This window comes from Scomber scombrus, chromosome 2, assembly GCF_963691925.1.
Source record: "Scomber scombrus chromosome 2, fScoSco1.1, whole genome shotgun sequence".
NCBI classification, from domain to species: Eukaryota; Metazoa; Chordata; class Actinopteri; order Scombriformes; family Scombridae; genus Scomber; species Scomber scombrus.
In genome coordinates, this window is record NC_084971.1 from 12,675,552 (window position 1) to 12,697,296 (window position 21,745).

Consider the following 21,745-nt stretch of genomic DNA (forward strand, 5'->3'; position numbering starts at 1 on the left):
GCCGGAGGGACACCATATGTCTTCTGGCCGGGCAGAGCTGGAGGATGTAACCAGGGTGACGGATGTCTGGGTTTCCTTACTCAATCTGATACCACTGTGACTCAGCCCAGGACAAGCGGCGGAAAATGGATGAATGTGAAACCACCAACTGGTTTAGTACATGAACCCCATCAGATGTCATACATGTCCCTAATAGTTGGGCGTGTTCATATCAGTCATATTGAAAGTGTTTTATTCAAGCTATGGACCCTTTTAGTTTTCCTCTTGTGGACATGTATGAAGAACTATATCCAAAGTCAATTGGCACAGGTGAACCTCACTGTAGCTGCTTAAAACCAGAGGTCTCTGTTCTCTTTAAAATGAAGCACAGTGCGGTTAGATAGACAGATAAAGCTATCTGAACTATCAGCAGGTTACAGCATGTTAACACAGAGAGATTTATGACTATGAAGACACAGATGTAGACATGTTCTAGCCAGCAGCTAAGTAATGCTTCAATGCAAATTGCTTTATTTTCACTGTTAATACGCAAGTGTGGTTACCGCCATACAAACATGTTATATCTGATCATTTCTGACTTTGTTTGCTCTTTTAGATTTTTCCTCTCAATTTTGTTTCTTTTAATTGAAACTTGAACTTGTGGATCTGACATATTTCCTTCTGTAAATGTTTGGATGGTGACCAATTTTGAAAACATGGCACTTGTATTGGCTGGAATATACAATTTTTTCACCTAACTACAGCAACACATTTATTAAAGACTGAAAACAACTATTTGAATTTTGTCTTTGCAGGTATTCAGAAAAGTCTGAGATCAGACTTTGACATGGCATATGAAAGGGGACGGATATCTGTTTCTGCAGAGGATGGCAACACTCCTCCCACCTTTAGTCGGGTCAGTACACTGTGGACTCTTCAGACAAATCAGATAAGCTTGACTTTAATGATTACATGATATAAGATTGGGTAATTACAGCCACAGCTACAGTTGTGTTGATTTGAGAACAAAGATTAAAAGTTCAACACAGGGCATTCATAACCACAAAGTAATGAAGTATATAAAATATAAAAATACATAACCTAAACTAATTAAACATTTTTTTTTTTAAAGAATCTCAATATCCTCCAATTTTTGTCCGTAGCTCTCCACTGTGTTATTTGTGTCTTTCCAAAACAATGTATCAGTTTTGAAAATGTAATTGTGTTGTTCATTGTACATTATGTCAAAACACAGCTAACAAGAATAGTATCATCAAGATCAATAATGACAACTACACATAATATAAATCACATAACTGAGGCTCATGAAATATCACCTTGTACATCATTCCAGTCTGTATCTCAGGACCAGCGAGAGAGGAAGGTGACAGTGGATGATGTTCCCTCAGGGATTTACCTGTATCCAGAGGAAGAACCGGGAGTGGACAATATTTTCACACCTGTATCCAGTCGATCCAGTACTGCTTTGTTTGAGGAAGCTCAGAAAGAGATCCTCAAGCTCATGAAGATTGAGGTTTGCGTCTGTCATGTTACAGTGTAGTGGTTTTACACCACACTTACCCAGTATGCTGCTGACACTATTAAAAACAGTATCACAGATTGACAGAAAAATAATGTGCAAGTATTTTGATAATCCTTTTATTGTTTTTTTAGTTTTAAAGCAAAAATGTCAAACATTCCTCAGTTTCAGCCATTTGTGAGGATTTACTGCCTTAGTTTGACTTACGCGATAGTAAATTGAATATTTTATTTTTTGGACTGTTGGTCTAACAAACCAGGAAGTTCAAAGATATGACTTTGGATTGTATCAAGAGTTGTCCAAAATCAAACACCGACCCTTTGTATAATTTTCCGAGTTTGTATGTTTGGAAAAATGAAAAATGTTTAGCTCAAGCAAACTAATGCAAGTAAAACAGGGTCTAAATATTCAGTTAGCGCAGTGTTCTCCCAGTTATGCTAGATACCGTCAGACCAAATTTGCGTGGATTGAGAAGTAATAATAGCCTCATCACATTATTATTTTTTCTGCATGAATGAGCCCATTGTTAAAAATGAGCCCAGAGCATCTGCTCACAGATTATGATGTTGAAAGGAGGTCAGTCCGCAGGCGCCCTCTAGATGAGCTTTAGCCTGTCTATGGAAGAGGGTTAGGGTTAGGGGAGGGAGGCCTTCAGTGTTAACCCACAGTTTCTTAAATGCTGAGACAACTGCATCTCCAGCATGTTAGATGAACTTTAACTTACATTCCAAAATCCAGATATAGAAGTACAAAAGTTTGTTGACAAAAATTAAACACTAATCACCTCTATGCTACCTTTACGCAGACTGAATTATAATAATGATTTTAGCCTAAGCCTAAATGTAGCAGGGATTTGTACATGGGCATTTGATGCAATTTGAAGTGAACCCTCTTTGTGTGCCTCTCAGTAGACATTGGTACAGGAAATCTTTCAAAACCCTGTGTTTATGTAACTAGATCAAAACAGGACAGATGAAATCAATGTCTGGAATTTGACTTTAATCCAAATGTGAACAAAGGAGTAATCAAACATTTCACCCAAATTGTTCCTATACTTCAGCGTACTCTCTAAACACTACTTGACATTGTCTTTGTTTTTCTTTTCTCATCCAGGACCCCTCCTTGTTAAACGGGAGAGTGACTCTGCACCATGCAAAAGCTGGAGCTGTCTTAGCCAGACAGGGAGACCAGGTAGGTATCACAATGGACCCTTTTTTGATGAATGTCCTCAAAATAATAGAAGCAATATAATAAATAAATCATTGGAGCAGAAAATGATACAACAAAAGATTCAAAAAATAATGCAATCCTTGTTTCTGTTTCTCTCTTCCTCTTTTCGCTCTTCAAGGATGTTAGTCTGCACTTTGTCCTGTCTGGTTGTCTACATGTCTACCAGCGGATGATCAATAAGCAAGATGCCGTCTGTTTGTTTGTAACCCACCCGGGGGAGATGGTGGGCCAGCTCGCTGTGCTGACCGGAGAGCCCCTCATCTTCACCATCAAGGCAATTCGAGACTGCACTTACCTCAAGATCTCAAAGTCAGATTTTTATGAGTAAGTCTTCGGCTCTAACATTGGGCAAACATTACAAAATATGTAAAAATTAGGTTGGTTTTACAGTTTAATTTAGAGCAAGCATAAAACTGAGAGTAATACTTTTAATAAACTCTCTAATAAAGGACCATTATTCTGTTATACCTCCTAGAATTCTTACACAGTCACCTAAAGCACATAAAAAGTCTCTGACTAAACCATAATCTTCTAGTTTTACTTCACCTTAAACTGTATTAAGGAGCAAGTCAGCACTTCTAATACTTGTGGCTGTTTGCTTCCCCCTGCAGGATCATGAGGGAGCAACCCAGTGTGGTGCTGAGTGCAGCGCACACGGTGGCCATCCGTATGTCTCCATTTGTCAGGCAGATGGACTTTGCCATTGACTGGATGGCTGTGGAGGCTGGCAGAGCCCTCTACAGGTATTGTACTGCTGCTCATAGTTCACTTCTTTGGTGCAAACTAAACATTGTCATTATCACCACCTTGTTCATTCACTCAAGCATTTACAGTTTACTTATAATATTTAATATAATATCTGTGTTTTTTCTCTTCTGATTTACAGACAGGATGACCAGTCAGACTGCACCTACATTGTCCTAAATGGACGTCTGCGTTCAGTCATCCGCAAGGCAAATGGCAAAAAAGAACTAGTTGGGGAATATGGCAGAGGAGACCTTATTGGAGTGGTGAGGGATCACAGCTTTTTCCCTCACAGTTAGAGTTTCATGCTGGTGGCGGATAAAAAAAAAAATTAACCTATCAAATTGAAATATGGAGCTGAAATGCAGCTTATCTTTTTATTTCCGTTTCGCACCTAATTAACCTCTAGAAAGTTACAACAAGCTAAGACAAAAATGACAAACCTAACAATGTTGCTTGCTTTTGATCACATCTTGATCTTGATCACATTTGTTTTTACACACTGTTTCTTTGTTCCCACAATATTTTTAACCATCACATTATATACATGTATCAAAGCAATGACAACAAGCAATAGGAATCCACTGGCTACAACCCAGTTATTTACACCTGTTGTGACATATATAAATGTCCTCAGAGAGAGGCCAGGAGTGACCACAATAGCAAAGTTATATAATAGCAGTTAAAAGCCAGACAAAGAAATTAGTAGAAGAAGTAGAATAAAATGAAACAAACAACCAATTATTATTACCTTCTTGCTTGCATTGCATTTTGAAGTCTCAATCAGACCTTTGAGATCTCAAAAGTATGATGTATCTAATGGTGTCCTGCCGTTTGCTTTAAGGTCGAGGCCTTGACCAAACAGCCAAGAGCCACCACTGTCCATGCTGTGAGAGACACAGAGCTGGTCAAACTGCCTGAGGGGACGCTCAACAACATCAAAAGACGATATCCCCAGGTCAGTGACTTCACCTTGATTACTGTGAAAACTTGTTGTGGTTGTATGTACTGATGCTTGATGTCTGTGTTTAGGTGGTGACGAGGTTGATCCACTTGTTAGGCCAGAAAATTCTGGGGAACCTGCAGCAGGGTCGCGGGCCATTCTCAGGTAAGGTGATGATGATGGAGACTGTAGAAGCAAGCAGTAATGGTAGTAATTAGGTAATATTAATGAAAGCAGTTATAATAATAGTAATGAACATAATCAGAATAAAAAATGTGTATGCTGACACATACAAAGACTTTCACTCAAGAAATTAGGCAGGAATTTGATCCTTCTTTCACTTGCTGTGATCCTGCCTTCCAGGTTCAGCCTTGAGTCTACCCAGTATGACAGCCAGTGCTGATGTAACCAATCCCGCCAGCAACCTCTCCACTGTGGCTGTGCTGCCTGTATGTGATGAGGTGCCGATCAACGCGTTCAACCTGGAGCTCAGCCATGCCCTCAGTGCCATCGGTGGGTCTGCAAAAGCACATTTTTTTCTGTTGAACTGTTGGATTTCTGATGAGATAGTTGTTTTTTTTTAATACTCATACATTTTATCCTTTCTCTGTTTGACATTTAGGGCCCACTCTGCTATTAACCAGTGACATAATCAGAGAGCGACTGGGTGCTTCTGCTTTGGACAGGTTAGTGACAGTCAGACAGTCTCATCTCAAAACCTCTGAACTGTAAATTGTTTTTGTGATCTCTTACATTTTTTTCCCATTTAAGTGTGTCTGTATTCATCACTGTCACTGTTTCCTCTTATATGTGTCATATTCTTCCTGCTATCATAGCCTCTTTACCTTACTGTGTAAAGACCTTGTGGTTACAGTAACTCTCTTTCTAATACTTCATCACTCTCTTACTCACTGTATGTATCTGTTTTAATGTATGAAAACACGCCACATTCCTGCTTTTGCCCTCTATTCACCAGTATCCATGAGTACCGTCTGTCCGGCTGGCTGGCCCAGCAGGAAGACATCAATAGGATTGTCCTGTACCAGACTGACAATAGCATGACCCCGTGGACTCAGCGCTGCATCCGCCAGGCAGATTGTATCCTCATCGTTGGCCTGGGTGACCAGGAACCTGCCTTGGGAGAGGTATGTTTATGTCTGGGAGAGGAAAGGTGGAAGGACAAGAGAATAAGATTCCAACTAGCCTTTCAAATACAAAAAAATACAACACATTTAGTCTCTGTATCTTTTCCAACTCTTGTTTCCCCTCCACTTCTCTTCGCCTCAAGTTGGAACAGATGTTGGAGAACACAGCAGTTCGGGCTCTGAAGCAGCTGATCCTTCTACACAAAGAGGACGGTCCCGGCCCCTCCAGGACAGTCGAGTGGCTCAACATGCGTAGCTGGTGCTCCGGACATCTTCACCTCAAGTGTCCCCGCAGGGTCTTTTCCAGACGCAGCCCCACTAAACTGGTACAATAATTTTACCATTCTTAGTATATTGCATTAAAATCATAGTATGTTATTGTTTTGTTTTGTCTTATTTTTGATCAATGTGTAATAACATTGCTGTATTGCTGAATGTTTGTGTGAAGCTGATGATTTGAATGTGTTTTCATGTATATTTTCTGTGTTTGTGTGCAGAGGGAGGTGTATGAAAAGGTGTTTGAGAAAACCGCAGACAGGCACAGTGATTTCTCTCGGCTGGCCCGAGTCCTGACAGGAAACAGCATCGCCCTGGTGTTGGGAGGAGGTGGAGCAAGGTGAGTAGAGTCTGCCAGTGAGATTTGAGCCCTAACTAGCTGTATAGACATGTAGAAAACAGTTTTTTCTTACAATTCTGAGAGTTTTGAAATATAGCTCACTATTATGTAATGTCACAGCAGCTCTAAACTCTAACCTCTGTTTACCATCGTGTAAGGCAATGCAGGGAAAGGATTTCTAATGTAAAAATATACCTTTCTTATAACTTAAATTCATAAAGTATACCAGTAATAGAATAATTTTTTCATTTACTCTATTTTGAACTTAGTGTCAACAGCAATCACTTGTGCATTTTTGCCAAAACTAAATTCATATGTTAGGAATGAACACTTTTATACCACAGAAACATTTCAAGTAATGTTTTACCACTCAGTAGCATGTGTAGCTGGAAAGAGGTGAAGTCATTTCATATTCCTGCCTGGTGTTTTCTCTCCTGCAGAGGCTGCTCTCATGTTGGTGTTATCAAAGCTATGGAGGAAGCAGGGATTCCTATTGACATAGTTGGTGGGACCTCGATCGGCTCATTCATTGGTGCACTGTACGCCGAGGAGAGGAGTGCCGTTAGAACCAAGCAGAGAGCGAGAGAGTGGTCAAAGGTATAGTATACATCCATATCCATTATTCAGTCATGTCTATGATATCATGTCGAGATGACATAAAAGAAAAATGTGTAATTCACTCAGCAGCCTTCAATTTAACTTCTTTCAGTTTATCAGAAAAGTAATGCTTATTAACTGATAGCAAACAAAACCTGTATGTTATTTTTTATAAAGTAGTTGCTGAAGAATAGACATATGTCTGATTTTTCTATTTTTTGTTGTTTAATAGGCAATGAACTCAGTATTTAAAACAGTCCTGGACCTGACCTATCCCATCACTTCCATGTTCTCTGGATCTGCCTTCAACACCAGCATCTACAAAGTGTTTCAGGACAAGCAAGCTGAGGTGAGCAGATGCTACACAAATAAATCTTTCCAAAGAATGGATTTACTGTACCTCTGCAGTAAAGGGGGAGAGTAATGAATTGCAAAATGAATAATAAGGTTTATGGCGGTTATGTGTCCCAAGGATCTGTGGCTGCCATACTTCAACGTCACCACTGACATCACAGCGTCAGCCATGCGTGTTCATCAGGATGGTAAGTGACAGCTGAACTGACTGCAGGGGCAACCAACCCTCACCATCGAATTACTATTTTAATAGAAAGTATACCTTTTTTAAGCTTAAGAATATTTGGTAGCTGTAGGTGAGCCCACATTAACGCAAACATACACATGCGCGCGCACACACACACACACACACACACACATAATGGCATGAATACTTTATTGCTAAAATCTTTTTAATGCACTTTCCCGACATTTAACACAACTCAATCCAGTAATACTGTTCTGAATGGCAGAGAACTAATGTGTGAAATTGGCATTGTCATCAATTCGTGTTTCAAAAGTAAATAAAGAGTGAGTAATGCTTGAAATGGCACAGTTGTTGCCTAACTGAATATATTGGCACGTCGTGGCACTCAGTCAACATCAGGAGTGACTTCAGGAAATAAAATATTTCCTTTCTACAACATATCGATAAATATTGTATTATCAGGCACAGCATGAGGCAATACATAACTTTAAAAATGTATCTGGAGTGACTGGACTGCATGCTTTCAGATTTATGATTCAAGGTAGAATACTCCAAACTAAATTGAAGTTGGTGCGCTCTCAAATTGATGTGGACGATGACACTTAGACCAAATGCCAGTATGCTCACTAAGGCTTAAAGTGTGATCATTTAATAATGTCAACGCCAATTGGAGTACCTTGCCCGATTCAGCGGGAAGAGACAAAGAAGTTAGCGTATTAAAAGTAGTAAAACTTCACTGCCTTAGCTGAAAAAGGCTTAGAGAATGTTCCACAGACATTCACATGACATTATGGATGATTTGCAATCAAAGGTACTTTAGAGATGGGTGATGAAGAATGAAAAACGTATAAGTGGCTGGCCTGCACACACAGCATCTCTCCTCTTTGGTTGCAAACGCACTACTTTTCCTGTGAGAATATGCCAGTTTCAATCCAGTTTGGAGTATACTGCAACCAAGATTTCACTGGATATAGACCAAATAAAACACTGTGTAGATGTTTCTGTGCTTGTGTCTCTATTTGCTGGTATATTGGCGAATGTGTTCTGTTTGACTTGCATAAAAAATGCACCATCACTAACACTAGCTGAAGTAGATGCCTGAGATGATCCCCCCGCCCCCCCTCCTCTCCGTCCCGCCACCCCGCAAATCCAGTGTGCCATTTTCTACACCATGTCAATTCAGTGTAATGCTACATTGTAATTCACAGCTTTATACATCAAATTAAGACTCTGCCAGTTTAATTGTAAAGGCAATGTTTTGAATTGTTATAATTCAGGCTAACTGCTGGATTTAAGGGGTTTGTGGGTTTGCAGGCCTGAGTCCTGCAGAAAAGCATTGAATGCTTATGTTTGCATCTTGGCATGTGTATAAACTGCTGGAGCAAAACCTTTTCCTTTCTCAGTCTCATTGTTCCCAATCATATACCTCTTTTACTTTATGTTTCGTGTCTTTTTTTCCTTTCTTCATTTATTTCTTATTACTTCTTCTGTCCTTTTTCCACCTTCCTGTTTCTATATCTTTATTTTCTTTTCCCTCCTCATCTTTTTTTCTATGTAATACCTTTTCATGAGCTAAATTGATCAAGCTGTAGCCTTTTCATCGTTTTCCCCCCATTACATTTCTGTCTAAAACTCCCAGATCGTGCCTTAGATAAATCCCTTACTTTAGGTCTTTCTGCACATAGAGAGACATCACAGAGCTGCCTATCTATAGGTTACGCAATAGACAAAATAACCTGTGTAGTCGCTGACCCCCAAAAGCACTTATCCCCTTCCCATGTCCATGTCAACATGTAGGATCCAGAACACTCCACCTTGCCTTTCTTACTCCCTCCTCGCTCCTTTAATGACATCCCATGTTGCTTCCTTCACTCCTTCACCTCCATTCTGTGCTTTCTGTAGTTTTACTTGTCTGTTTCCAACATCAATAGTGTGGTGCCATTCTGAGTAACGTCATATTGAATCTAGTAACTGAAAAGTAACGTAAAGACTTGTTCTGCACTACTTTTTATTGGTGTACAGTTACACACTGTCTTAAGTTTTATTTGGTGAGAAATATCACCGATACTGAGATCTGAAACTAAACACAGCAACTCTTTCCGGTAAAACCTTAGTCTAGTTTCCCTTACAGTTTCCTCCCCATTCTACAGTTTGGAGAAATTTAATTAAAGGTCCGACAGTACTTCTTGTAGTGATGGGCTACCGTTCTCCCTCTCTAACTTCTCTGTCTCTCTCTTTCTTTCTTTCACTATCTCTGCTCGTCCCTCCTTTGCTTATTGAACCAGTCATCTAACAACGCTAATACAATTTTTTAAATATGCTTAATGAACACATCACTGTCTCTAGGTAACAAAGCTAATTGCATATATCTGTTGTCACCCATTCAAGATAGTGTATGTGTAGTCAATATATTGTAGACTGGTTGTAATGTGCAATTAGAAATGAGCAATCGAACAGTCACAAAACTAAATTGTGTTGGTATTTTAGTATGTTGTATGTCATTGTTATCAAGATGTTTACGCCTCTGTAATTAGGCTGGAATAGTTCCATTTGGTCTTGGAGTGGTCCTAGAGTGTGTTTTTTTATATGAAATTGGCATCATATTGGAATTAAGTTTTGTTGAAATTGTAGGTCAAAGTGAGCAATTCTGTTGAGATTGTGTTCCCCTCTCCTCTCTGTCCTGCTCCTGGCAGCTCCTTGCATTCTTCTCTATGTTGCTGGCATCTCTTTCTCTCTTTCTTTCTCTTTTCTCCACTTTTCTCGTTTTTTTCAGCACTCCTCTCACTCTCACTTCTCTCTTTGTCCTTCTCGCTATAATTTAAATCTGTGACGTGGAGTCCGGCCCATATTTGATGTGTTCCTCCTTCTCCATCTCGATTTCCCGGCAGGTTGCGTCTGGCGCTATGTTAGAGCCAGTGCCTCCTACACCCCCTATTTACCTCCCCTCTGCGACCCCAAGGATGGCCACTTGCTTGTGGATGGTTGCTATGTTAACAATGTCCCAGGTCAGATTTTAAACCCCCGCTCACCGAAACCTCCTCTCTCATCCCTAAGTCGACAATCAGTCACTCGGCTACCCTCCTCCTCCTTCTTGTCCTCTACCTCCCAGTTCTCACTTGTAACTAACCCACCATGACCAGTTGGACATTGGGAGCCCATGGTTTGGAAGGAAAGACTAAGTCAAAAAATATGTCTTTTGGATTGATACAATCAGTTTGTTATCCAATAGTATATCTCATTCCCTCCAATTTCAGGCTCTTTGATTCTCACACACACACACACACACACACACACACACACACACACACACACACACACACACACACACACACACACACACACACACACACACACATTTTCCAGTTTGCTTGGTGCCATCTCTGAATCTTCACTTTCTTATTGGATTTGAGGTTTTACTCACGCATGTCTTAACATCTATTGGTCACAGAGAGATGCATGATGGTCTGGCTTCTTCTGGCCCCCTATATTTGCTTTAAAAAAAAGCCCCATATCCTTTATGTCTCCATGGATTTGGCTTGTAAACACTCAAGTCTTCATACACCACTTTTCTTGCTTATTTCAACATATTCAGGTCAGTTTACCTTCAGCTGGATTTTCGTTTTGACATTCGGGCATAGACAAGAAACAGCACCATATGTTTAGATTAAAAGAAAGCTGATCGTTTGAATGAGACACTTTGCAGTACTTTCCTGCCTCACTGGATATTGTGCAGCTCTACCTCATGTCAGCATCACATCTGTCTGTCGTTGTGGATCATTGTGCGTTTCGGTAGGCCCAAATGTTTCTGTCCCGTGGACTCAACTGCAGCCTGTTCCCTTCGTTTCCCATGAGGACGTTCTTGGGAAATTGTTTCTGTTTCATTTCATTCATCTTCACCAACAGGAACATGTTTGGTTTCTTCCACACTGCACCTGTCTTCTTCCCTGGCTTTGCTTGCTTCTATGTGCATGCCAGCGTTGGACACAGTGAGCCAATCTATATATTTCTTATAAATATATATTGATGGCATGTTATATTTTTTATTTTCTTTTTGTTATTTTTTGGGAATATGTGTTCTGGATCCTGCTGTTGCCAACTGTAGCCCCTGTACAAAATGAAAGACACCCTTTGGTTAGAAAGAGATTTTAGTATTACAGTGAGACAGTTCTCCTCACTGACTTCACATATACTCCATGCACAGTTGCACCTCCCGCTTTTCTCTGCGGTGCTCCTTATCCTTCCAACCCATGCAATACCCGGCCTGTTCCTGCCCCCTGCTGGCACTGTACTGTACTGAGGGACTGGGCAGGCAGGTTGCTCCCTGCCATGTTCACGGTGAGAGATCTCCAAACTTGTCACAACATCTTCTCCTTCTCTGACATGTTGATGTTATTGTAGGTTCACAACCTTTTCCATGACTAAAGCTCAGTTTATCATGATTAGTTTCAACTTCAATATACAGTATCTTTGAATTTGGCAACAACTTAGTGTTTAATAATTCATACAGCAACATGAAACAAAGAAAGCGCTGCTGTTGGGACACAGTTTGGAGATTCAAACAGCCTTGGCACTCTGTGATGGTTGCCATTTACTTTTTTACCTTCTGCACAAGTCACGCAGGATCTGTGTGCAAGGTAATGAGGTTTGCAGTGGTGTACAACAGAGTCTTAAGGTGGGCAGAACTGCGGTCCTAGCATTTGCAGGGATCGGCTACCTTCCATCAGCCGATCTCTGTCTAGTGTTGGGATTGCGGTCTGTGTCGACACTAACCTGAAACGTATAGCAAACGTTATTGAGATGTTATCCCCCCCCCCTTCCTCCTCCCTCCTTCCGTCCCTGGTGTGCCAGGCTCTCTGTGGCGCTATGTGCGTGCGAGCATGACCCTCTCGGGGTACCTGCCACCTCTCTGCGATCCCAAAGATGGCAACTTGCTCATGGACGGTGGCTACATCAACAACCTGCCAGGCAAGTAGAGGTGGTGTCCCTCCACAGTGTCCACCAAACTCCTATCCCCCAGAGGAGAGCAGAAAGTGGAGTGAGGGATGGGGATGCTTATTTGGGTGGGGTGGTAAGGCTTTGATCAAGTTAGCAGTGTTTACATGATGGGTAAGTATGTAGCTATGGGCTTGTTTTAATACTGATGGAGGGAATTCCTGTTTGCTGAAATTTCCCCATCTGAATATTATGGATTCATATTAGACCATTGATTACTGCATCGGATACGACAAATTGAGTCTTAAGCAACCCAGAGAGTAAACAAGCTTCATCAGACCCTAAAAATTCAGTATTTTGTGAGATGGGGAAAAATCAGCATTTAGAGTTGGATATTTGAAGTGATTTTAAATTAGGACAAGGATTCACTTTGTCACTTTGTGATATAAAAACAAACCAATTGAAATAAGAAATACCACATCAAATTGGGGAATGGGGTATTTGTCAGTCTAACAACCTGGTGTCAGAAATGTGTGGAAGTATCAAATTTGAATTTGACATTTTTAACAACTGATCGAATTTGGATTTAAAACCTAAGATGGAAAAAAAAGATTATCGTCTGTTTTTGACTGACAAGACACCAGTTTGCTTTGATATTGGTATCTGGTTCCCCTCATGTGGAAATTAATATTTTCTGTAGGGCTGAGCGATTAAATAGTATCATTTATTGGCTTTCAGCAGAATCATATCATATTCATGCTGTCTTTCTTCAGATTTCTGTCATCCGGATGAACAAGTTCTTGAAGGTTTTGTTTAAAACGTGAGAAGTTTAGTTTAACAATGGAACAAAGTTCTGCTTGAATTTCAGTTAATTTTCTATTTGCAATATCTTAATCAATGCTTGTAATGATTTCAACAGTATCGCCCAGCCCTATCTTTCTGTTTATCTTTGCTTCAGTTTTGAAATAAGTATTTGCTTCATTTCAACCAGAGGAAAGATGAGTGGAGTCTCTTTAGAAAGAGGGGAATCGTGTTTTTTTGTCTGCGGACCATTGAGTACCTCTTGATTACCTGAAAAATGCACCAGACCAATGCACTTATTCCAGTAACATTCATGCAAAGTACAACTAAAGTAAGACACAAACAGTTTCTGACATTCATAATGGTGCGCAGATGAAAACTCCCCTGAGTGTTTCTGTGTAGTTGTTGTAAAGAATGTACTTTGTACTGATGAAAGCCACATTTCACAAAGCTCTGGCCTGAGCTGTTGTAACTCTCTATTTGGTATGGGAATCATGTCTCACCATCTCCCAAGCAATAGTTATTTCTGAGGTTTGTGAAATGTGATGCTTTCTGGGCCCAAAGATTGATCCAGCTAAATAGACCCTTGTAAAATCACCATCCTTTATTTCTGAACTTTATTAGTATGCCTATTCCCTGAGAAGTTTGTGCTCAATCAACTGTATTTCTAGTTGTTCTTGGCTTGGTTCTGGATCCGTGCTTTGGGCTTCTGGGATGTCTTCTTGTTTCTGTCTTTGAATAGGCTCAACACCACAAAAATGCTTACAGCCCCAAGGCTCTTTTAAAACTAGCAATGAGCCCATTGGTTGTTGGCTTGAAAAGTATGCATTTTCCTTTTTCAAAAGTTACAGTGTTCTGTCTCACTAATTGGCCATAAATTTCCAGCAGATTGTTTGACAGCTTAAAAAAAACTGATGTTTTTGTGGTGCAAGTCTGTTTGAACTTGTGTCTTCTAAAATAAATAAATTACGATGAAATAAGCCTAGTAACACTGGAATTATTTTCTTATCATCTCTGCTGCTGGATTTTGTCGTGTTGTGTTTGTACGTCTGCGTGTTTGTGTGTCTGTGTGTGAATGCTGTACAACCTACAGCGGACATTGCGAGGAACATGGGTGCCAGAACAGTCATTGCCATTGACGTGGGTAGCCAAGATGAGACCGACCTCTGTAACTATGGGGATTGCCTGTCTGGCTGGTGGTTACTGTGGAAACGAATCAATCCATGGGCAGAGAAAGTAAAGGTACAGTACAGGTTGACAACTTTTTAATGTTAAAAAGTCACCAGCACAAGGTGTTGGTAACTTATGATGACTAAGCAACATAAAATATTGAATATTGCATGTGTAGTGACAAATGTATCATGTTAGGGGGGAATTCAGGTAGATGTGGCCTACATGTGATTCTCACTCCACTAACTTCATCAGGTGCCAGACATGGCTGAGATCCAGTCTCGATTGGCCTACGTGTCGTGTGTGCGGCAGTTGGAGGTGGTGAAGAAGAGTGCCTACTGTGAGTACATCAGACCACCCATCGACCGCTTCAAGACCATGGACTTTGGCAAGTTTGATGAGATCCATGTGAGTAACTTCATTGCTTGTTTTATTTATTTGGGGATATGTAACATCAATGTTATCTACCCTCGACAATTATTGATTTAGAGGCAGCAAGCAAATGAGAGATAAATCAAAATTGCCTCAGTCCTCCACCACTCATATTGATAGTCTGTCGTTGTTCGAGGAGAATGTGTATTTTTCAGACAGACGTCAATATTGCATGAAAAACGCAGTGCTGACATAATTTCAATGAGACTGCTGATTTGGCTCAAGAAGGATGATGATGATGCAGAAGGCTCTGGCAAAAAAAAGAAGAGGAAAAAGGCTGTATTGTTCAGCAAAACGTCTGGCTTCCTGTTTTCTTTAAAGCAATGTGACATTATCGTGCAAATCATACATGTTGTAATATGAATGCATAATTTTACTGGTCACCACGTAATTGACGATAGGATGGCTAAAATAACTGCTGCCATGATTTTCAAATTTCTTGTTGCACTTCCTCTTTCTTGTTAGCGAAATCCAACCCAACATTTTCTGAAATCACTTCAATCACTTCTCTGCTTGTTTCATTCAATGATGACCAGAAAATATGTTTCAAAATTAAGCAGTTGATGATTTAGGAATCTTTAAATGGCATTAGTTGCGCCTTGTGATGGAAATGAGTTACATGCATCTGTTTAGTTTATTAGCAAACGCCTTGTGCTTCCGTTTAAACTTTTTTGTATTTCAGGATGTGGGCTTCCAACACGGCAAGCTGGTGTTCACCGGCTGGGCTCGAGGTGATATCATCAAAAACATGCTGAAGGATCACCGCTCAGCCGACTACAACGACAGCAAGATACCTGACGTGAGAGGACACACACACACACAAATAATTGATTTATAACTACATTGACGTTCGCCATCAAAGCCACCATACTTCAACATATAATATTAATAATTCATTGCCTCTTAGTCTTGCACGTGTTCAGGAGCTGACTTCACGGACCTTGCAGAGATTGTGTCCAGGATAGAGCCTGTCCAAAGCTACGTTGCTGCAGATGGTGAAGTATCACTTCCTTCACCTGCTCTGTTTTATGGAAATACAGCAGGATGTCTCGCTGATTTTTTATGGATGCTATCGAAAACCTGGTAGCTCAGTCTCTGTAATATCTCTTCTAAATCTTTCTATTCAGCGGAGGAGTCAGACTGTCTGACGGAGTACGAGGAGGACGGGATGGACACTGTGAGAGAGGAGGAGGGGGAGGAAGAGGAGGAAGAGGCAGATGACCCTGAGGACCACTCCCCTGGAGAGTGGGGCCAGAATGGAGTCTTCCAAACTGTGAGCACACACAAAAATTAAAAATAAAACTGCCTGTTTTATAATATCAGGTATCAGAACATACCAAAGAAAATGTCTTTAAATTAATTCAAATAAAACCCGTACCTGCCTAACCTTGAAGGATAAGTCTGCTGATATTCTATATTTGTCTTATTGTCAACAGATCCCATAAGAATTGTCAGTGTAACTAAAGCCTGATAATTGTTTCTTTGCTATATAGTGGCTCCTGCTGCCCCAAACTACTTAATAACAAATCAATCAGCCACTCTGTTGATTCATTTCAATGGAAACGTACACTGTAGTTTATTTTGAGTCCCACATATGCTGTCCTGTTTCTGTCAAACTCATTACTGCACCAAATGTGTTTTATTCCTCACCTATAAATGGTCAACAAGGAACACGTTATTTACACCTAATTGAGTAACGTTTACTAAAAACCACAGTGTCCAACTGTTTTCGGAAATTAGAAATACAAAAAAAAGACATGATATTCTTGTCCAGTTTTGAAAGATTTTCTGTAAGTGAAGAGCCACATCATGGACATTGTTGGTTTTGGTATTTTAATAGGATTTATTGGCAATAACACAGATGTAGATAATCAACAGCCTTTAACTCATAGGCTTGATACGGAAACATTTTAAATGAAGCCTTAGCCTTGTTGAACCTTGGCTATAGGTAGGCCTCTCTAACTATCACACCAATCAAACCTGAAGAAAACATATAATTTGTTTCACAAAAACTGTTTATATCAGGCTTCACTCGATGTGTATAGAAGCCACAATTTTACTTTACAAAATACAAAATTTCAGAATAGAATCAACAGTGTACTGATGATTGTTTTCGGATTTTTTCTGTGGTTACATATTTGATCAATTCTCTGGAAGCACATATACATCTAAAAATTCATAACAGGCGCTTGGTTACAATAATCTTAACAAATTAAACTGATGAAAAAAATATGTGCATAGTGTTTTCTAATTTCCCTCTTTTATTTTACATCGTCACGTCCTTTAGGTTACTTGTCATGATAATTAAAAGGTTTATTTTTGCTGGGTGGATAAATTTAATGATTAATTATTAATTTACTGTAATATCTTGTGATTATCTAGAGTTTGGTGGTAGAGGATTAGAGGGTTCCTCATCAACCTTTAGATTTCAGTTATACTAAACAGGTACAAAAAATGACTCTCTTTTGCTCTGCAGGATGAGGAGAAATCTGTGAGGAAACGTAGGAAATTCACCAGTGACTCCAACACCTCAGAAGTCTCCGACTGCTGACAGCGGGCCATGGAGGACTAGGAGCAGTATAAACAAGATCAAGGGCCAAATTACGAATCCATAAATTGTCAAGGCGAGGGACTTGGACATCACACTCAGCTCCTGTAACTTCTGAAACTCTAAAATACTGTTTTTTTTGTTGTTGTTTTTTTTTTGGAGGGAATCACCGTTCATCCTCTAAACTGCTGAACCCTTTTCTTTGACTGTGTATCAAGTGGCTTCCTCTTTCCTCTCAAATTGGTTTCATCTGTTCTCATTCTGACTGCATTGTCAAATGACAAATACTGTTCATGTGGGCTCTTTGAAAGTTTACCCCACCCACTGTTGCTCCCTCAGCCAGAAACCCTGCCTGCCAACTCTAAAGCCCAATGGGACCTCCCCTCTCCCCGCTAACCAACACAAGAAAACAGGGACACCTACAATGTTTAAGTCACTTTCTCAGCTTCATATGGCCACAAAGACACCTCCTGCATGTCCCATCTGTCTCTGAATCTTTACATACGTCTCTAATGTCAGTACGGCTTCATCGCACTCCATTATTGACACGTCCACGGTCCGCTCGTATTTGTCCAGACGAGTGTGTGTATGCCTGTTGGTGTGCCTGTGTATTAGGATGACTGTTTGGTTCACACTTGAAAAGATGCATTGAAATAGTAGCAGGGCAGTGAAAAGAGGAGTAGGGCATACACCTAGTTGAGCTGTAGTTTTATACGAATTAGGTAAGTTTACAGTAGATGTCAAATAGGGGAAGCTACAGGAGGAGTATATGTAGACACCAAAGTAGAGTTTATGTTGAATAAACAGAGGCAGGGCAGGTGATTAAAATTTAGAGATATTTAAAGAATTAGATGTGTTTGGGCTTCAGAAAGATGATGTAGAAAGTTTTTAAATGTGGAAAACTAAGCAAGAAGATTAAGGGTGTAGAAAAGGAAAAAGATGGACCAGTGAGTAAACTGTTTTAATTTTGATTTAATTTATTTAAAAATTCACGCACAATAGATTAGAGTGAGCTTGATTTGTTGTAGGTAGACTAAACTGAAAAAGGAGATGGAGAGAATGTGTAATGGAACATGAATGAAGGATGAATGAGTTGATCTTAGTGAGTGGATGACAGTTGTGTCTGCTTGCTTGATACTGTGTTTCTGCCGTTTCATTTAAAACGATGCCAGACTAAGACAATGCCTTTTCAACCAGTGTTCGATGCACTCTCAGTGACGGTGGAGAAGAGAGCGAGCGATCATTGCGACTGACACAACAAAGCAGTGTGTTAGCCTCTGCTTTCGAAGTCACATGTACAACACTCAGGGTTTCTGCATTTACAGAAACAGACATAAGAAGAAACTTCCTCTGCTAAGACATGATATGGTATACATGAGAATTTATCTCAGACTGTACAGAAAAAAACAACCCAACAAATTATTGTCAAAAAATTAAGTCAATTTGAAGTGAATGCTACACAGAAACCCTGAGTAATCCTAAACTTCAACTGGAAACTCACCTCATGTAACTAACAGTTTAATTAATATGGACCTCTTGTAGAAAGTGTAACAGGATTATATTATAATAAACACATTGTTGATATTCCAATATATGTATATGAGGCGGAAATTTGTAAGTTGATGCTTTGCTGCAAAACAAGGGAACCTACATCTAAACAAAAAAAGGGTTTCTTCTCTTAAAATGTTTTTTGTTCTCTGGTGTGCCAGATTTGCTTTTTGTTCTTTATTTATATGTGTTAACCACTGGGTTTTTTTTTTTTTTTTTATGTTTTTCTTTTTTTTATTGGGGGGTGGGGAGTGTCTTATTTTAATTAACTTGCTTTAGCTGTTTTGCACTGAAATATTTGAAGTATTCCTGGCTCAGAAGATGTTTGATTTTTAATAACCATTCACCTTGAGATGCCAAACGAAACTCCATATAAAAAGAGATCATTTAATATGCATATTAAAAAAAATAAATATAATATGCATCATGTCCTGTGGCATTTGAGTTCTGTCTTATACCATTTTATGAATGAGAAGCGCCTCACCATTTTTAAATGGACCAAAAGCTTTGTATATTACATTTCAACTGGAAAACTGAATACAATCCTAAACAAATGGTTGATAATACATTGATCGAAGACCCTAAATGGATTTTCAGAAGGACACAAGGAAGTTTCCAAAACCAGAATCAATATTTGGTTGCTGTTTGCCTTTCCATTGTGAACGTGCAGCTGACATAGTTCACACTGTGAAACCACAAGTTCAAATTCTCATGCGTACGTGTTTTGTGGGAACTGTTGTATTGGACATAACAGACACAACAGATCCCTCAACATGTAATTTTTTCACCTGCCTCACATGTGAGTGAGATCATGGTAAACTGCAAACAATATTGCTCAAGGGCACCTTGGCAGATGAGATTATCACCACAGTGTTAATTCATACAGTATTTCTAACATTCTGTAAGGGCGTCTAAGAACAACCTGGAATGGTTTTTAGGTTATAGCATTCATCATTATCTCCTGGCAGATAAGCATATTAGAGGGAATTGACCAGTCTCCTTTTGTTCTGCTCTGTTCATTTTGGTAAATTTATATTTTTGTGGTCAGTGATAGCAAAACAAAACAAGAGTTTTTAAGTTTTGGGGACAACAGACGGAGCTTACAGAAAAGTTTGCACTCAGTCTGCCATCTTGCCGGATCCTCCAGGTGAACATGAAGGAGCTGAGTTTGTGTACATGACGGTGGACGTTATAAACTTTTTTCCAGCGGTGTTTGTTGGCTACTCAACCATACAGCCTTCCAACCATGTAATTATCCTTCCGCGACATGAATTCACGCATTATGTTACTCTTTGTCTCAGAGTTAAGATGCTTCTTGCTCCACAGTTACATAATAACTACTAACAAAAACTTTGATTTATGAATGAGGGTCCGGGATCATGTTGTTAGCACAAATAAATGCACTGCGGACTTACACACACACTCATACACTCTTCTGGCGGTTGTAGCGCCTTACTAGCATTTACACCAAAATACTTTTGTGCAGATAAATGTGAGAGGATGACACCTGAAAACATTTTTTTGGTAGTTGGATAATGCTGGAAGTAAAATTATTGTTGTTTTACGAGAGGCTGCATTATTTTGGTTACCACTACAGCCAAGCTGCAAAGTAAACAATCACTAGCTATATATATAAAGTATATATATCGACAATCAACACATTTCCTTTTCAACTGCCTATTAGATTAGGGTGGGACGTAAGGTCTCCACTGAGGTTAAGGTGAAGTTTAGGTTCATAAACTTCATTCTGTACATGCTTCCACTTGGTCAGATCCTCCGTCACCATGGTCTCCAGTTCCACTGCTACGCCGATGACACACAGCTTTACCTCCCCTCCAAAATCATCACTGCCTCCACCCTCTCAACCCTCTCCAACTGTTTGACTGCCATTAAAACCTGGATGCAAAATAACTTTCTCAAACTCAACTCCCAACAAATCTGAAGTCCTCATCATTGGTCCTGACTCCCTGACCGACTCCACTCAGAACTTCTCCCTCAACATTGACGGCTCCACCATCACCCCCTCCACCAAAATCCGTAACCTTGGAGTTATCCTGGACCCCACTCTCTCCTTCCTCCCCCATGTCAACCATACTACCAAAACCGCCCTTTTCCACCTCCGAAACATTGCCCGCCTCCGCCCCAACCTGTCAACTACCGCTGCTGAGACACTCATCCATGCTTTCATTACTTCCAGGCTCGATTATTGCAACAGTCTTCTCTACGGCACCACCACCAAAGTCCTCAATAAACTCCAATACGTCCAGAACTCTGCTGCACGCCTCCTCACCGGTACCCGCTCCAGAGAACACATCACACCTGTCCTCCGTGAACTTCACTGGCTTCCAATTAAACACAGAATCAACTTCAAAATCCTTCTCACCACCTACAAGGCCCTCAACAACTTAGCCCCCCCTACCTTGCTGACCTCCTTCATCACCACGTCCCCTCCCAATCCCTCAGGTCCGTCTCTGCCAACTTGCTGCAAATCCCCCGGACAAAGCGCCGGACTTGGGGTGATCGGGCCTTCTCAGTTGCTGCCCCCACCCTATGGAATTCACTCCCCCCTCACATCAAAATCTCCCCAACCCTCTCCTCTTTCTGCCCTCAAAACACACCTTTTTACACTAGCCTTCACCACCTAGCTCCCACTGTACTCTTCATGTTTTAACCTCTGTTTTTGTTTTTTTTAACCTTCTATAATTAATAAAGATTTGTTTACATAGTTTTAATAGGGAAATTGTAAAGCGACTTTGAGTACCACATAAAGCGCTATATAAATGTGATTTATTATTATTATTATAATTATTATAAACAACTTCTTCAGCAGAGAGCCAGCAACACATGTCACCATTTCTGACGGTCACAGATTTTGGTGTAACACCAGTTAAAACAAGGGGGAAAAAATTTTTTCAGACAAAACTTGCATAAAATATTACATTTTTCTGAGGTAATGAGTATTCACATTTTCCTCTATCA

The 21,745-nt window shown here is 40.1% G+C and overlaps 1 protein-coding gene across 2 annotated transcripts in view; it reads left to right on the forward strand.

Moving 5' to 3' along the window:
- The window catches only part of pnpla6 (patatin-like phospholipase domain containing 6), a 28,344-nt gene extending 9,149 nt beyond the window's left edge, over positions 1 to 19,195 (forward strand). The window contains exons 13-35 of one of the 2 annotated variants that reach the window (XM_062427920.1): positions 795 to 895; positions 1,334 to 1,513; positions 2,633 to 2,710; positions 2,868 to 3,073; positions 3,361 to 3,492; positions 3,636 to 3,759; positions 4,338 to 4,451; positions 4,526 to 4,601; positions 4,800 to 4,949; positions 5,059 to 5,122; positions 5,413 to 5,581; positions 5,725 to 5,907; positions 6,079 to 6,197; positions 6,638 to 6,794; positions 7,027 to 7,143; positions 7,267 to 7,336; positions 10,224 to 10,340; positions 14,162 to 14,310; positions 14,494 to 14,646; positions 15,353 to 15,469; positions 15,578 to 15,665; positions 15,798 to 15,943; positions 17,147 to 19,195. In XM_062427920.1, coding sequence (XP_062283904.1) covers positions 795 to 895; positions 1,334 to 1,513; positions 2,633 to 2,710; positions 2,868 to 3,073; positions 3,361 to 3,492; positions 3,636 to 3,759; positions 4,338 to 4,451; positions 4,526 to 4,601; positions 4,800 to 4,949; positions 5,059 to 5,122; positions 5,413 to 5,581; positions 5,725 to 5,907; positions 6,079 to 6,197; positions 6,638 to 6,794; positions 7,027 to 7,143; positions 7,267 to 7,336; positions 10,224 to 10,340; positions 14,162 to 14,310; positions 14,494 to 14,646; positions 15,353 to 15,469; positions 15,578 to 15,665; positions 15,798 to 15,943; positions 17,147 to 17,221 — 2,885 coding nt within the window. In that variant the 3' untranslated portion in view covers positions 17,222 to 19,195. Of the gene's footprint in view, positions 1 to 794; positions 896 to 1,333; positions 1,514 to 2,632; positions 2,711 to 2,867; positions 3,074 to 3,360; positions 3,493 to 3,635; positions 3,760 to 4,337; positions 4,452 to 4,525; positions 4,602 to 4,799; positions 4,950 to 5,058; positions 5,123 to 5,412; positions 5,582 to 5,724; positions 5,908 to 6,078; positions 6,198 to 6,637; positions 6,795 to 7,026; positions 7,144 to 7,266; positions 7,337 to 10,223; positions 10,341 to 12,183; positions 12,301 to 14,161; positions 14,311 to 14,493; positions 14,647 to 15,352; positions 15,470 to 15,577; positions 15,666 to 15,797; positions 15,944 to 17,146 lie in introns of both variants that reach the window. The other variant, XM_062427913.1, reaches the window with a different exon arrangement.
- Positions 19,196 to 21,745: the final 2,550 nt, after the last annotated feature.